Source organism: Sinocyclocheilus rhinocerous, unplaced genomic scaffold, assembly GCF_001515625.1.
Source record: "Sinocyclocheilus rhinocerous isolate Xijiao unplaced genomic scaffold, SAMN03320098_v1.1 scaffold757, whole genome shotgun sequence".
Lineage (NCBI taxonomy): Eukaryota > Metazoa > Chordata > Actinopteri > Cypriniformes > Cyprinidae > Sinocyclocheilus > Sinocyclocheilus rhinocerous.
This window is the reverse complement of record NW_015662957.1, coordinates 1,842,439-1,856,251: the sequence shown is the minus strand read 5'-3', so window position 1 is coordinate 1,856,251 and position 13,813 is coordinate 1,842,439. Positions and strand designations below refer to the sequence as shown.

Here is a 13,813-nt window from a genome sequence, read left to right as displayed (position 1 = left end):
GAGCCAAGTAACATCAAAGCCGGGGAAGATATCATTCTGGGCATGCCTGTGAGGATGCAATCAAAGTTACACAAAACGCGATTACATTACACACTCTGACATCTACACTCAGGGCCTATTAATGGGGATCACACGTGAATGTGCATTTACTGTGCCATCCGACGGCACTCTATAAAAATGATGGCAACAGCTGTTGGAATGAAGGACGTCAATTTGGCAGGATTCTTCTATAAAACATGTACGGCTTGAGCAGTTAGAAGTCCGGACAGGAGGGAAGAAGTTTTCTTAAGGAAGTATGGAACAAAGTGTTTGTGTTTCTTATGTCTGAGTGCATGTATATTTGAAAAGGTTTTGAATTCTTGTTTGTTTAGTTTGCACCCCTTGGCGCCAACTTAATATTTTTCAGTTAACGTTAAGTTTTGTATGGAAGCCAATTTCTTCCTCAGTATAAAAAAAAAATTAATAAAAATAAAAAAGGTAGTTGTGACACTTTTCTTCATAGTGTCAACTATTTCTCATAAATGTGAATTTATAGATTACCATTCAAAGGTTTGAGGTCAGTAAGAGTGTTTTAATCAAAAGTGACAGCAAAACAAGTAATAACTTTGTTACACAAAATTATATTTCAAATAAATGCTGGTTTTGAACATTCTATTCATCAAAGCATCCTGAAAAATGTATCACAGTTTCCTCAAAATTATATTAATCATTCATTTTCCTTAAAAATATGTTCATATATTACCACTGATAAAAAAAAAGAAAGCATTTTCTTAAGCACCAAATCAGCAAATCAGTATGTTTTACTGTATTTGTAATGAAATAAATTCAGCCAGGGTAAGATATTTTAAACTATATGATAATTACCTGCAGAAACAGGCTTTCCTAGTTTTCTGTACTCCAAATTAACAAATATGGTTAGCCTTAAATAATTAATTAATTAAAATTAACCAAATAAATGTCCAATATCATGAAACTCCATGAAAGCTATCATATCATACACACACTTTTGCTGGAAAATGACGACATATGGACCCACAGCTCAGCACAGGTTTTAAAGAACATGATGTAGCGAATAGCGTTCAGTAATATTTTGATTAGCCAATAAAACGTGTATCAATTGGCATGGAAAAATTTACCTTTTGTGTGGTTTGTGTGGGCATGTCATGTCTGAGCAGCCCAGACATTTACAAATATTGTTTTAAGTTCTGTGTGTGGTGACTTGCGAGGCGCCCGTGTGTGTGTTACCTGTTGCAGCATAAGGGCTTGTTGCTGTTGGAGTAAAGCTTGGAGCTGAGGTGGAGAGAGGATCTGCTGCATCTGCTGAGGAGTTATCATCTGTGGGGTCATCATCGCCATGGATACCGGCACCTAATAAGAGAAGACAGACCAATAAGTGACCACATGCATGGATGTGCGTGTATTTGATTATCACACTCAGTTACAATGGGTCTGTACTCAACTGGTGGGTCGTGACACTAAAATGTGTCACTGGTCTGCTCAACAGAATGATGCTAAATGCAAATTATTAACATGCATGTGATAAATAAACAGGCTTATCGACTGTTAAGATGCACAATCTGGGCCCAAAAACAAAATCTCTGTACTAAATGACACCGTTACAGAGAGATAAGCACATATCCCTCACTTGAACGTGATACAAAGCCATTTTTGTTTCTTTAGCATCATAAAGGAATGTTGTACTTCACTTTAATTAACTCTTTATCCTGTCATGCCAAAGAGAGTACACATAACATCAGCTCTGTTGACACAATAGAGCTCCACACTGCTTGCATTGTAAAACCCTGGCAGTTTTTCCAAAAGAGAGCGAGAAAGCGTGTTGATCAAATCTTCCCTTGAGTATGTAGTCTTTATCAGCCTGAAAGTACTTCAATAAACATAATATTATGATTCGTTATCTAGAGAATCACATCTTTGGCAAAAATAACAAACAGTCTGATAAGATAGCTATCGGCAGGAAACAACTTGCAACAGTCTGGAATTGAGAGCGCAATTTGCTAGACAAGAACGAGGCGTAAAGATGGAAGGCGTGATTCTTATCTTATGACAAATATGCAGAAAAGGAGAGAAATGGAAAGAGAGCCAGGCTCAAAAATAAGGATTTCTCTCTGCAAGTCCAGTCAGATGTTCACTTGCCCTACCAACATTTGCAATGGCCCCACTCAGAAAACCCCATATTATTTTTAGCAAAATGTTTCATATTCATATTTATATTTTTCACTTAGCATGACGTTTTCAGTGGAAGCCCATTTTCTCATAATAGCAACTTTTAAATTGCAACTTTATTTCTGATATTTCTCACAGTTGCCTGTTTTTTTTTTTATGTGGAATTCTTTTTTTAACCATAATGTTAACAAAAAAAGAAATAAAAAAAAATATATACATTTCATTTTGAATTCAGAAGTTATAAATTCACGCAAACACCTTTGTTGAAAAATGATGGCATAAGTTGCAAAAAATTACTGATTTGCTTGACACTTCCATGACTATTAATTAACTGTTAGTTAAAAAAAGAAAGAAAGAAACCTCAAACTTGATTTAAATCTGCTGAATTCATCAAATTCATAACAAAAATGTTTAAGACATCACACAAAACCAATTGTTTAAGTTAAGTTTCAAAGGCATAAAAACACATGCAAACATGATCAACAGATGCAGTGCTGGCCCAGTATGGCTAGTGGCAGCCCATCAACTGTCCAGAAATTCATATCGGTCATGGTTGTCCTTACTATGTGTGTGTGTGTGTGTGTAAAAGAGAGATGGTTTGAAAAAGCCTGAAGGCAGGCCTCCAGTACCATTACATCCTTTAATGCAGTAGGACCGGCCACTCTGTGAACTTATGGGCAGCTTTTTAACGGGCCAGCAATTTCCACCAGTACAATTTGCGGCTGCTTCCTCGAATTCAACTAGCGATCTTCCACTGACACACACGCACACACACAGCCGCTCTGTGGCGTTCCATTTATTTTCCTATTTACTGCTCAAGGGCCAGAACTGATCATCTCCCTGCAACTGCTCAATAAAAATAAAGCTATTTACAGGCAATGGCTGGCTTGAAGCTGACATACGAGTGCAAACTACAATCCCGCATAATACGTACATTTATCTACATTTTCCACTCAAAGGGAATCAAAAAGACAGGCATCGCCGTGACGGCTTCCCAGTCCACTGCCAGTCCGATCTGATATTTGCATTCATTTGTTTTCATGTAGCGCCTGAGCACTCATATTTTCAGCAGTTTATCTATTCGGAGCTCGAGGGCTCGTGAAGAGGGGCGGAGGAAGGGGGGCGAGATAAGGAGAGGAAAGACGAAGAGAGAGAGCTGTCAGACGCAAATTAAATCTGTAAAGGGCTGATTTGACTTTGTAAACAAGATTGGCGGTAAATACGAACACTGGCTCTTTTTCCCACCGGAAAGAGGGATGAAAGCAGGCGCTCGCGAGCGGTTATCGCCGACTGTCCGATACTTTATTGTAAACGTCCCTATCACATCAAACGAGCCATCCGTATCCTTCACTATGAAGAAGGGGGAACTCTTACCAGAATCCATGACAGAGACAAAGAGGCAAAATTATGCACTCTTTTAGCCTCTATGACTTATGCGCCACAAGACAGACGCATTTTATGGGCTGGCGTGCCACTCACCTTGATTAATTATAGGCGTGACGCAGGTGAGGCTATGTTAGACTAGCGCTTACAGCTAAAGCTAACAAGCACGGACACATTTCAGCTGATGAGATCATGCATCTGATGCCATCGAGGGACGAGCGTTAGAGCATTTCGGCCCTCTGCCAAATGTCAGGTACTCGCGTTTGATGACTTGTATCAAGAGTTAAACACATCAAGGGCCCTACAATTACAGCTTGGAAAGAGAGTATGTGCATCCAGGGAGGAAGAGGCGTCTGAAATAAAGTCAGGGCGCCATCCGAGGCGAGAGCCTGCAGCAGGCCAGCTGCATATGCGCGTATGTGTGCTGTTTGTGCACCCAATGGGGGAGACAAAACGTGAGATAGGGCAAAAGAGGGGGCTCGGCGTGGCAGGCACTTGGCGTCACGCCAATTTGCCACGCGCGGTTGCTTGTCACTGGGAAAGAGCGAAATGAAAACCTGTAATTAATTGCTCCTCTGCATCCCATTCTCCCGCAGTGACAACCCATACATTCTATTTTATACACACGTTCATTGACATTTTCAAGTTGCAGGCGTAATAATTACCAGAGTTATAACACCTTCTATTGCGGCGCGACAGTAGGATTGACGAGCCGCCTGAATGCTGAGTTGTTAAGGTTTGACGCCATTAATTGCCCCTATAATCTAATATCACAAAGGCGGGCCATTACACACCGTGAGCGGAGCGTGCAATTCGACACTACGGTTTCAGAGCAGTGCAGGAAAACAAAAGCGCGCCATTAGGGACTTGACGGCCGCTAACAAAAGCGCAGCACAATGCGGAATTATATTTTCATTCGGCTTTGTCTCTCGCTCATAAATGATTCCCCCCGTTCATTTGCCGCTGAATAGACCCAGTAATAGAGGAGCCCGAAACCCTAACCATTTGAAGTCAGGCATTTATTAAATGCATTTAATTTTTTCCTTCAATGTTTTTTCACTTTCTCTCTTTAAATTAACATGCAACGGGAAAGAAAGGCGAGGGAGATATTTTGCTCGATGAACAGAAGCACAGTGGCGAGCACCTTGCTGTGAATTATCAGGACTGAACACTCATTTACTATATTTTAAAAACAGAGACAAAAAGCATTCTGTCTGCATGTGATGAGAGTGAATAACAAGAGAGATTTGTTGTGGTGTGTTGCCAATAAAGGGCTAAAGATCACGTTCTGACCATAGGAAGAGAGCTTGGCCTATAGTAGAGCTGCCATAAAGGCTTAGAAATATATAGACGCATTATTTAGGAACTCAATGAATGTAATTTAGAAAAAAAAAAAATTCAATTTAATATAAAATATTTTTAAATAAAAAAAAGATCTATATATATTTATGATAAAATATTTAAAATATATAGTGCTGTCAAACGATTAATCGCGATTAATCGGATCCAAAATAAAAGTTTTTGTTTACATAATATATGTGTGTGCTGTGTATATTTATTATGTATATATAAATACACACTTGCATGTATATATTTAAGAAAAAATATGTTTATAGATTAAATATATTTATATATAATATAAATTATGTATATATATATACAAATAGAAATGTATACATGTAAATATTTTAAAATATATACTGTATGTGTGTGTATTTATATATACATAATAAATATACACAATTCATACACATATGTAAACAAAAACCTTTATTTTGGATCAAATTAATCGTGATTAATCGTTTGACAGCACTAAAAATACATTTATAAAAATGTACAGTAGCTAGAAAAAAATCTGCAAGCAATATACACACACACACACTTTTTTCCATGTCTATAATTAATCAAATGTCATTTATAGTTCAGGTAACTGGCAAGCCTTTAAAGTATACTCCTTTGTCAGTGAAAGACGCGTTCAGAATCAGCACATGGTCACTGTCTAGTGGGCTTTGTTTTCAAGTGCGCAACTCATGTCATTCGCTGTTCTTCTGCTGGCAGCCGGTTATCAAACAGTGTTGCATTACTGCAGGCGCCACCTTCTGGATTGAGGGTGAATTGCCTGTATTCGTTGTAAGGCGTCATGCACCGAACCGAGATGTCCATACCGTGATGGTTCGGTACGAATACATGTATCGTTACACCCCTAATGCTAATAAGCATATAGTTCAAAGTGAAAAATAGTCCCTAAACTTTAGTGTTTGCAAAATAGTGAGATAAAAAGTAGCAATTGCCTTTTTGAACACTTGTGGAGAAAACCTGGTCTGGTGAAACTGGCATTTGGAAACAACATTCATTTTAATGTAAGAAAAAGGGCAAAAAAAAAAAAAAAAAAAAAAAAAAAAAAGCAAAGATGAGCAAAGCTGGCATGGAGATTGCATCCTTAAAGAGTCCTACTCCGGCTGAGCAATTGCCACTGATATGAACAGGAAGGCTAACATACAGCTTGTTTTGCAATAAAAGCATATAATAACAGGGCTTATGCTATAATATGACAGGTGAACCTTCAAGCCTCCACCAATCAGTGGCACGTATGTCAAGGGTCATCTGCAGAGGGTAGCTCAGGTAGGGGGTAAAACACAGTTGAGTTTGTAAGTGGCATGGCGTCTGAACACAACTGTCTGTGAGAGGGTGCGTAATATATAGTGTGCATTTGACGACCATCCCCTAAAACCATCTCCACAAGCTTCTGAGACTGTCTGCTAACAAGCCAGCTTCAGTGGCACCTCTGGTGCCTCACACCACCATTAAGATTCACCAGCGCTGTCCGCATGCACCACGTAGAGCTACCCACTACTGACAGGGGTCAGCTTCAATACAGAGAGAGAGAGCAGCGGGGGAGATGGCCGTTCGCAGGGAGCGGAGCAGTAATTAGAGGGGCTATTTGAAGAGCAAGTTTAACTGATTAACAAAGAGAAGAGATGGGAAATGAGGGAGAGAGAGAGAGAGGAGGGAAGCCGAGCCGCAAGAAGAGTGATGCGTCCCAGAGGGTCATAAAGGAAGTAGTAAGGACAGAGAATGCATTCCAATGAGCCTTAATCTGACTTTTCCTTTTTTTCCGAGCTTGATAAATTACAATCAGTCTTATCAACCACCCTTCGCTCTTTAAAACACAGACACAAGGACGATGATGTGAATCTCTCGTGACCCTACAGACAGACCCATGGCCAGAGCTCGACATTGTGTGGTTTATGCGGGGGGTCTGAACCGAAACAAGTGAGAGTGTTTTAATACCAAATCCTCCTCAGCACAATATACTGTCAGTCTGCCAAATGACCCGCTTTCATTAAACTAAAACCATCTGCACTTAAAAGCATTTTTTTTCTCCTGCGAGCTGTTTCACCTGTGCTCCTGGATTCAATCTGATTCCATTAGTGTGGATATATGGAACGTCTCAATGCATTCCACGATAAGTTGTAACCGTTTCTGCTCTAATGAAGTGGCCACTCAAATTATTTGTCGTTTAAAAATAGATTTGTGAGTTGCGGCACATCTTGCAAGGTAAAAAGATGCTTAAGATTGGAAAAGCATGATGGATGGAATGGCGATATACTGAATATTGATGATATATTAGGAATGATTTGCCTGCCAATGTTTAATTAGACAACATCATAAACATAGCAATAATTTAAATGCACTTTTTATTCGCCCATTATGTTTCCTCCTTCCCACAATTTCTTCACAACTTACACGAGTATGAGAGCATTAAAACAGAAATGTTTTAATAGCCTCTCTGATTTAAAATGAAGTAGTAAAACAAGATTAGAATTGGAAAGTTTTCCAATGGCAAAATATATATTAATTTATATACATAAAATGGCATACATATATGTAATTAGCATAAAGATGGATGGATGGATAGAGCAGGCTACACCCTTTTGCTACATCACCTCCTTTTTTATTTATCCCTATTAGCACTTTCAGGATGTTTAAAATAAAGGCAGCGAGTACAAATGTATAGAGGAGATCTTCATTTTGGGAAAGGTCAACCTCCCAGTAATGAGCCGTACACTAAATTATGGTATTTAAATAAATGGATGATGATGAATGCATCTCCATTCTCTAGAGGATTCTTTGCCATTCCATATTACAGGGTAATTATCACATTTAGTGCCATGGTGCATACAGATGCACACACAGACAGGAGCAGCAGAAAAAGTGGGCGAAAGAGCCTCAAGTGAAAGCATATAAAAACATGTTACTAAACTTTGGACAGACGTGGCAAATCAGCTCCATAAAGCCGTAATTGGGTCTGGCTAAGTTCTTGAAAGGCTTTTTATAGCTGGAGAGGAATAATATACTCGTCCATATAAAGGGGGGAAAATCTGATAAACGGCCCTTAAAGTTGAAGAATTTAGAGAAGAGCACAAAGGTCTAGTGCTTTAAAGACTGCAAGGGAACTCGGCTCAGACTTGGGAGTATGAATTACGACAGATCAACGCTCATGTGGAAAGGTGGCCAAAGAATCACTTTGACTATGTAAAGAGTGCACAGTTCTGGTCATCCAAATCTAAAATACTGGTTAACACACAGGAAGAGTTTAGTTCTTCTAGAAAGCCAAGACGGGGTGTCATATAACAACTAAGTAAAGCAATTGTCCCTCTGTGATGAGCCAGAAACGAGAGGATGATTAACTTGTAAATTCTTAGTGACACACAATCCTTAAAGACACAGTTCCTAAAAATGCAATTGAATGGGAAAGAGCATCTTGGACATCCTAGATTTGTTAAATGCTCCACAAAAGAAAACGACAAACAGTTGATTTGATTTTAATGTCTTGAGCCCAAATGTCACCAAACTTTGTAGGATGTATCAATATTAAAATTGTATCCAATGGAATAAACCGACATTTAATTTAGTGTTATGACCAATAACCAACAAATGGCAGATTTTAAGTCTTATTTGTATAAAACAAAACTAAAACATAAACTTTTAAATGCTACAAGCGAATTTAGGAATCATAACATTATAATGCACGGTATAAAAGGATAAGAGGATCTCTTAATTATTAGTGTTTTTATAGATATTTCAAATGAATGTTGGACGACGAGAACGTTACCAAAAAAAAAAAAAAGGGGAAATCAGAATGCACTAAATATCCAATACAACTTTTTTATAAGAACATTTCTAATATAAGCCGATAACCAATATATCATGCATCCCTATTTTAATATATGTTATACTAACAAAACATGAGTCATATACATAAAAGCATGATTCTGAGAAAAGCTGGGGATCTGACAATAGGTGGCGCTATAAAACATGGCAAATATGAACATTTACTGTGTGTGCGCACATGTGTAATGGAGAAAGATGGAGGCTTATAAAGTTATAATGAATATATAAACACCACAGTTAGTCAATCTCAACAATCCGTCTTCAAGATCACCGGCAGACCGCGGGGACCCTGGAGTGGGAGGGATAATTGAAAAAAATGACAAGGAGACGACTAGAGGAGACATCACACGCGAGCATCCATGTACACGCGGGACAACAGTCTAGCACTGTTTACCCCCATCAAAAAGAATTACTCACCTCAGCGATGGAGGACTGGTAGACTGCCTAACCGCAACCCACAACTCACACTCTCTAATTCTCTCTCCTCCTGCACTAGGGTACCTGCAGTCTGTGCTGATGGCCATTATGATCAGTTTATTCACGGGTGTGCTCGTGAGTCTACTGCCCGTGGGCTCAAGCCGGTAAACAAGCCGTCACATCTCATTTACACAACAGCGCCATTAATCGCCTCGCAAACCAATACCAAGCGCTGGGCCGTGAGGCGAGAGGGAGACTCCGGGGAGGGAGGATGGAGGTTAAGCCTTGGGTTGTGGAGGCTCGGAGGGGTCCGAGACAGGGGGCAAACAGGGAGAGAAGGGATGGAGGAAGCGTGAACCCAAACAAAAATGGGAGGGACGGGGGATACCAGATATGAGGAGAGAGTTACTAAGATTGTACCACAAGAAAAAGGCTCAAGGAACCGCTTAAAAGCTGAAATGCAAAGATTTCTGTAGGAACAATACTGCAAGGAGGAGACTTGTTGTTTGGATATAATTATATATTTATATATTATATACTTATAGTTCTTAATATTTTTATTATTTTAATCATTTAAAATGTAAAATACAATTTTATATAAATTTGACAAAAATACATGTTTATGAACGTTATATTTTTTCATATTTTAAATGTGTATATATGTATATAGTTGATATGATGTCAGTATATATAATGTAATAAATATAATAATATTTTGTATTTAGATTTTTATATTATTAATTTTATACAAGATCATTTAAATATATATGAATACAAAAATTATATAAATAAACAAAAATATATAATATTACAAACAATGCCATTACGGCAAAATAACACTGTCAGACCCCTCAGTATTACCGTCAGGGTTTATTTTATGATAATGTCCAAATATACATTATCCCTTACTTGTAATGTTGCAAACTGGTCGCAGTGTTTGATAACATGGCTATAGCCAACCTCGTTAGCAGTTACACATCTAAACTGTTGCCTCTGTCTCCTTACTAACCCTTATGATCACCTTTCATCTCCACCATATCACATGAACTTTGCAACGGTGCTAAACTGCTACACGCTAACTCCCTTCCCCCATCAAGCTGAAGCAGAATGTGTTTATCAACACATGATCAGATGAACAAAATGCCACCACTATTTCAACCAGAATAATTCTCTTCTCTTAATCCTGACAGGAGGGGCCAAGAGGTCACATTTCTCAGGTGGAAGCGATAAGGGAAGCTAGGTGGGGTTAGCATGAGGGGGGACGGGTGGGTGAGCTTTTAAGCAGTCACACCGCCACCTTCAAAAAGCCTGGAAGATATTAGCCTGCATGTGGAGAGTGAAGGGTCACTATATTGAACGGGACGCGACGCTAAAGAGGCCTGTCATTTTAATAACAGGCCCGCTGAAAGGCTGCAGGCGCTGTTACCAGGTGGTTCTGTGATGATGTCTTCCAGGCTATATAGAGGGGTCCTGGAGCACACAGCCACCTTTTCACAAGCTAATTTGTCTAAAAACCCCCATCATTGCCCCCCCCCCAAGTTAGCCCCATTACCTCCCACAGGTATTTATCATATCGCGCTTCTTATACAGTACATGGTGGCGGTGCGGGCGATTTTGTTTGCAATGGCATGTCGTTATGTGCGCGGTGTGTAATAAAAGCCAGCCACCGGGGCCTGCAGGGCTGAGCGACTCCAGAGAAGCAGAGAATTCTGGGCTGTCACTCGCTTATTTTCACCCAGTTCAGAGCTGGCATCTGGGGACCGCTTTCTCTGACAGCGTTCGGACAGCATTCGGACAAATGAAAATCCGCCGTTGCGCGAGTGCCCCGAATCGGGCAAGTTCAAGTGGAAAATCCCCCCACCACTCCGTCTTCCATATCCCTCTTCCATTAGTCCCCTCGCTTTCTGCGGACGTCCCTCGCACACACACATCTGTGGCTCTATCTAACGCCTCACTGCCCCAGAATAAAAATGACAACAAATTTCCAGTGGAACACAACAGAAGAGATGACTGGGGTGCGGAAATATAAAAGCCCATTATCGACCGCGTTCATTACACTTTTCACTCATGTTTCAGATCAAAAAATGGACTTTTACACTCCACTGCTCAAACCCAAACTCTGAAACGGCCACTGCGGCCCTGGGTGTTTCTCCTCTCGCTCTCTCTTTCTCTCGCCGTCTTCAATCTGTCAGGCCTCTCGCATTCCGGGTCACCCTCTCTAACCCTCTCTCTCTTCAAAACAGCCTCTTTGAAAAGGGGAAAAAAAGTGCAGACTAAGCATTTCCACTTAATGGACAAAACAGAGAGTTTTCAAAAACAAAAGTTCAAGAAAAAGGGCTCGGTCCAGTACGGATGGTCTTTTTACCCATTGATTTGAGATGTCTATATACGTGTCTGTTTCCAAAAAAACGCCAAAGAATTCTTATCAAAACCTGCTCTTAAGTGGCTATTTGCATGAGAAGCGCTGCATTGTGTTTTACCGTGATGAAGAACAAACACAAGAGGTAAATTTTCATTAGGGTCGAAGGGCTTTCATAGTTCATGCTGTAAAAATGAGCCCGAGGTTCTTGACCACACAGAGGTGGCGTCACTCATCTCTCTATAGGATCATCTCGGATGCGGGGCTCCCATCATCCAGTGCTACCCTGGCAACGCAGCCTCTCTATCAACGCTCAAGAGAAGGAAACTAATTAACATGTCTCTAATGAGTCTTTTCATTTTTTTTTTTAATTAAACGAGGTCCTCAATAATACATGAAAAGAGGACACTTTTTCTTTTCAATTACCAACAGAGATGGGACTGGAGCCACATGTGTGCATGTAAAATGGGTCTATATAGCCATGATAAATTCTATGCCCTTTTCATCACCTTATACACACAGATAAAAATACTCCTACAGTGTAATGGAGCCTTTAAAAAGTGTGGATTTTATTCCAGGGTTACATATAGACTTTATATATATATATATATATATATATACATACACATACTGTATATACACACATATATACTGTCTATGATTCTTTAGCCCTGACTGTCCCAAAAAAACCCAAAGAATATTAAGCGAGAACGAGAGACAAGTCTGAGCCAAATAATTCATATTAGGGAAGAACCTGTTGGTCACAGCCAAGGTTCTGGAATATTCAGACAAAAACCTCTGTAATGTAACTTCTGCCTTCTTTGTCAGTGATGAAGAGGAAAAATCTAATTATCAGGCACCAAAAGATTTCTTTGTTCATCACACTGCATTCACATCTTCAAAAAGACCCTGCAAGGAGTTAACTCGACTGGCGGCCATTTTCTGTCAGGCTACATTTTTTGACTAGGTTAAATGACTTCCATGCCCTGCTTTCCCTGCTATTGGACAACAGCTTCAAACACCCTGCTGAACCTGAGGCATTTTAGAAATTAAAAAAAACCAAAAAAAACATTTGAAATAAGACCCTGAGAGTTAAAAGAGAGGTGGTATAACAGTAAGAGTCACTTGATGGCTAGCTGTCGAACAGCTGAAGGCCTTTTCGTAAAAGCATAAGTGGTATGACGCGTCACTACAAAAAAAATCGAGTCCTCCAACATGACTCGTAAATCTACACACCAGACATTTTTCTTGTTTTAGAGTTAAGAGTAATGGAAACACTCCGCAGTGAGACAAACAAGGGCCGGTTTGCAGTCCCTTAAACCCTACAGCAGAACTCAGAATGTACAGACAGTGTGGCAGGGAAGGGTCGGGGTTGAGGGTTGATGCCCTGGAGCAGTGGATGAGGAAGTGATACTACAAAGCAGAATCTCATGGGCTCAACTTTATCAGCATTCAGGGTGGCCTTGTGCTGAGATGGGAAAGACTTCTCCCTAGAAGCCCAAAACAAAAAGCCTCGCCTCTGCTGAGGGTCATGGGTCGACAGAGGTCTATAGAGTTCATTAGTACACATCAAATCATGGTGTGTGAACACTGCTTTATAACATCCAGCCTGAGAACACAGTAGTCTATAAGTTCTCTAACTACTTTTAGAGCGAAAATGTGATCAACTCTTGTGTAAAACTGCACCAAAAGACACTTCTGATCCCTAGATATGTTTAGAGCCCTTTTCAGTGCAAGTCCTGTCTTCAAAAGAGTGAAATGAAACTAATAGCACAAGTCTTCTAAACAAACTGCATGTTTTGAGATATCATTCATGTCTGTAGCCTAAACAATATGGGACAAGTTACGTACTGAAGTTTAATTAATACTTGAAGGGAAAGATAATCCAAAAATGAAAACAGTGTTGTTTTCAAACCTGTATGACTTTCTTTCATCTGTGGAACACAAGAGATGTTATTCTGAAGAAAGAGGCTTTTATTTTATATATCTTTTGGTTCTACAGAGGAAAGTAAGTACATTTTTATGTAAATTATCCTTTTAAGTGAGCTATCCCCTAAGTATAAGCAATGGTAAAAGTGATGCTTGCTTTATCAAACACCACAATTTAAACAGGAAAGGAGCGAAACCTGTTCAATAAGCCACATCAATCATCAAAAGGTCCATCGACAAAAAAGCAACTAGTGGAAAAAAGGGACTCTGATAAAAATGTTCCCTTGATTTTCCTCTTCTTGACTTTTCTTTAGCTCAACGAGCACACCGAAGCAAACTTCAGCCCAGGGTTCAATCTAATTAGTG

The 13,813-nt window shown here is 39.7% G+C and overlaps 1 protein-coding gene across 2 annotated transcripts in view; it reads right to left on the bottom strand.

Moving 5' to 3' along the window:
- The window catches only part of LOC107728618 (forkhead box protein P4-like), a 133,729-nt gene that overhangs the window by 47,391 nt on the left and 72,525 nt on the right, over positions 1 to 13,813 (bottom strand). For both annotated transcript variants that reach the window (XM_016538868.1, XM_016538867.1), the window contains exon 4: positions 1,246 to 1,368. In XM_016538868.1, the coding sequence (XP_016394354.1) occupies positions 1,246 to 1,368 (123 nt within the window). The remainder of the gene's footprint in view (positions 1 to 1,245; positions 1,369 to 13,813) is intronic.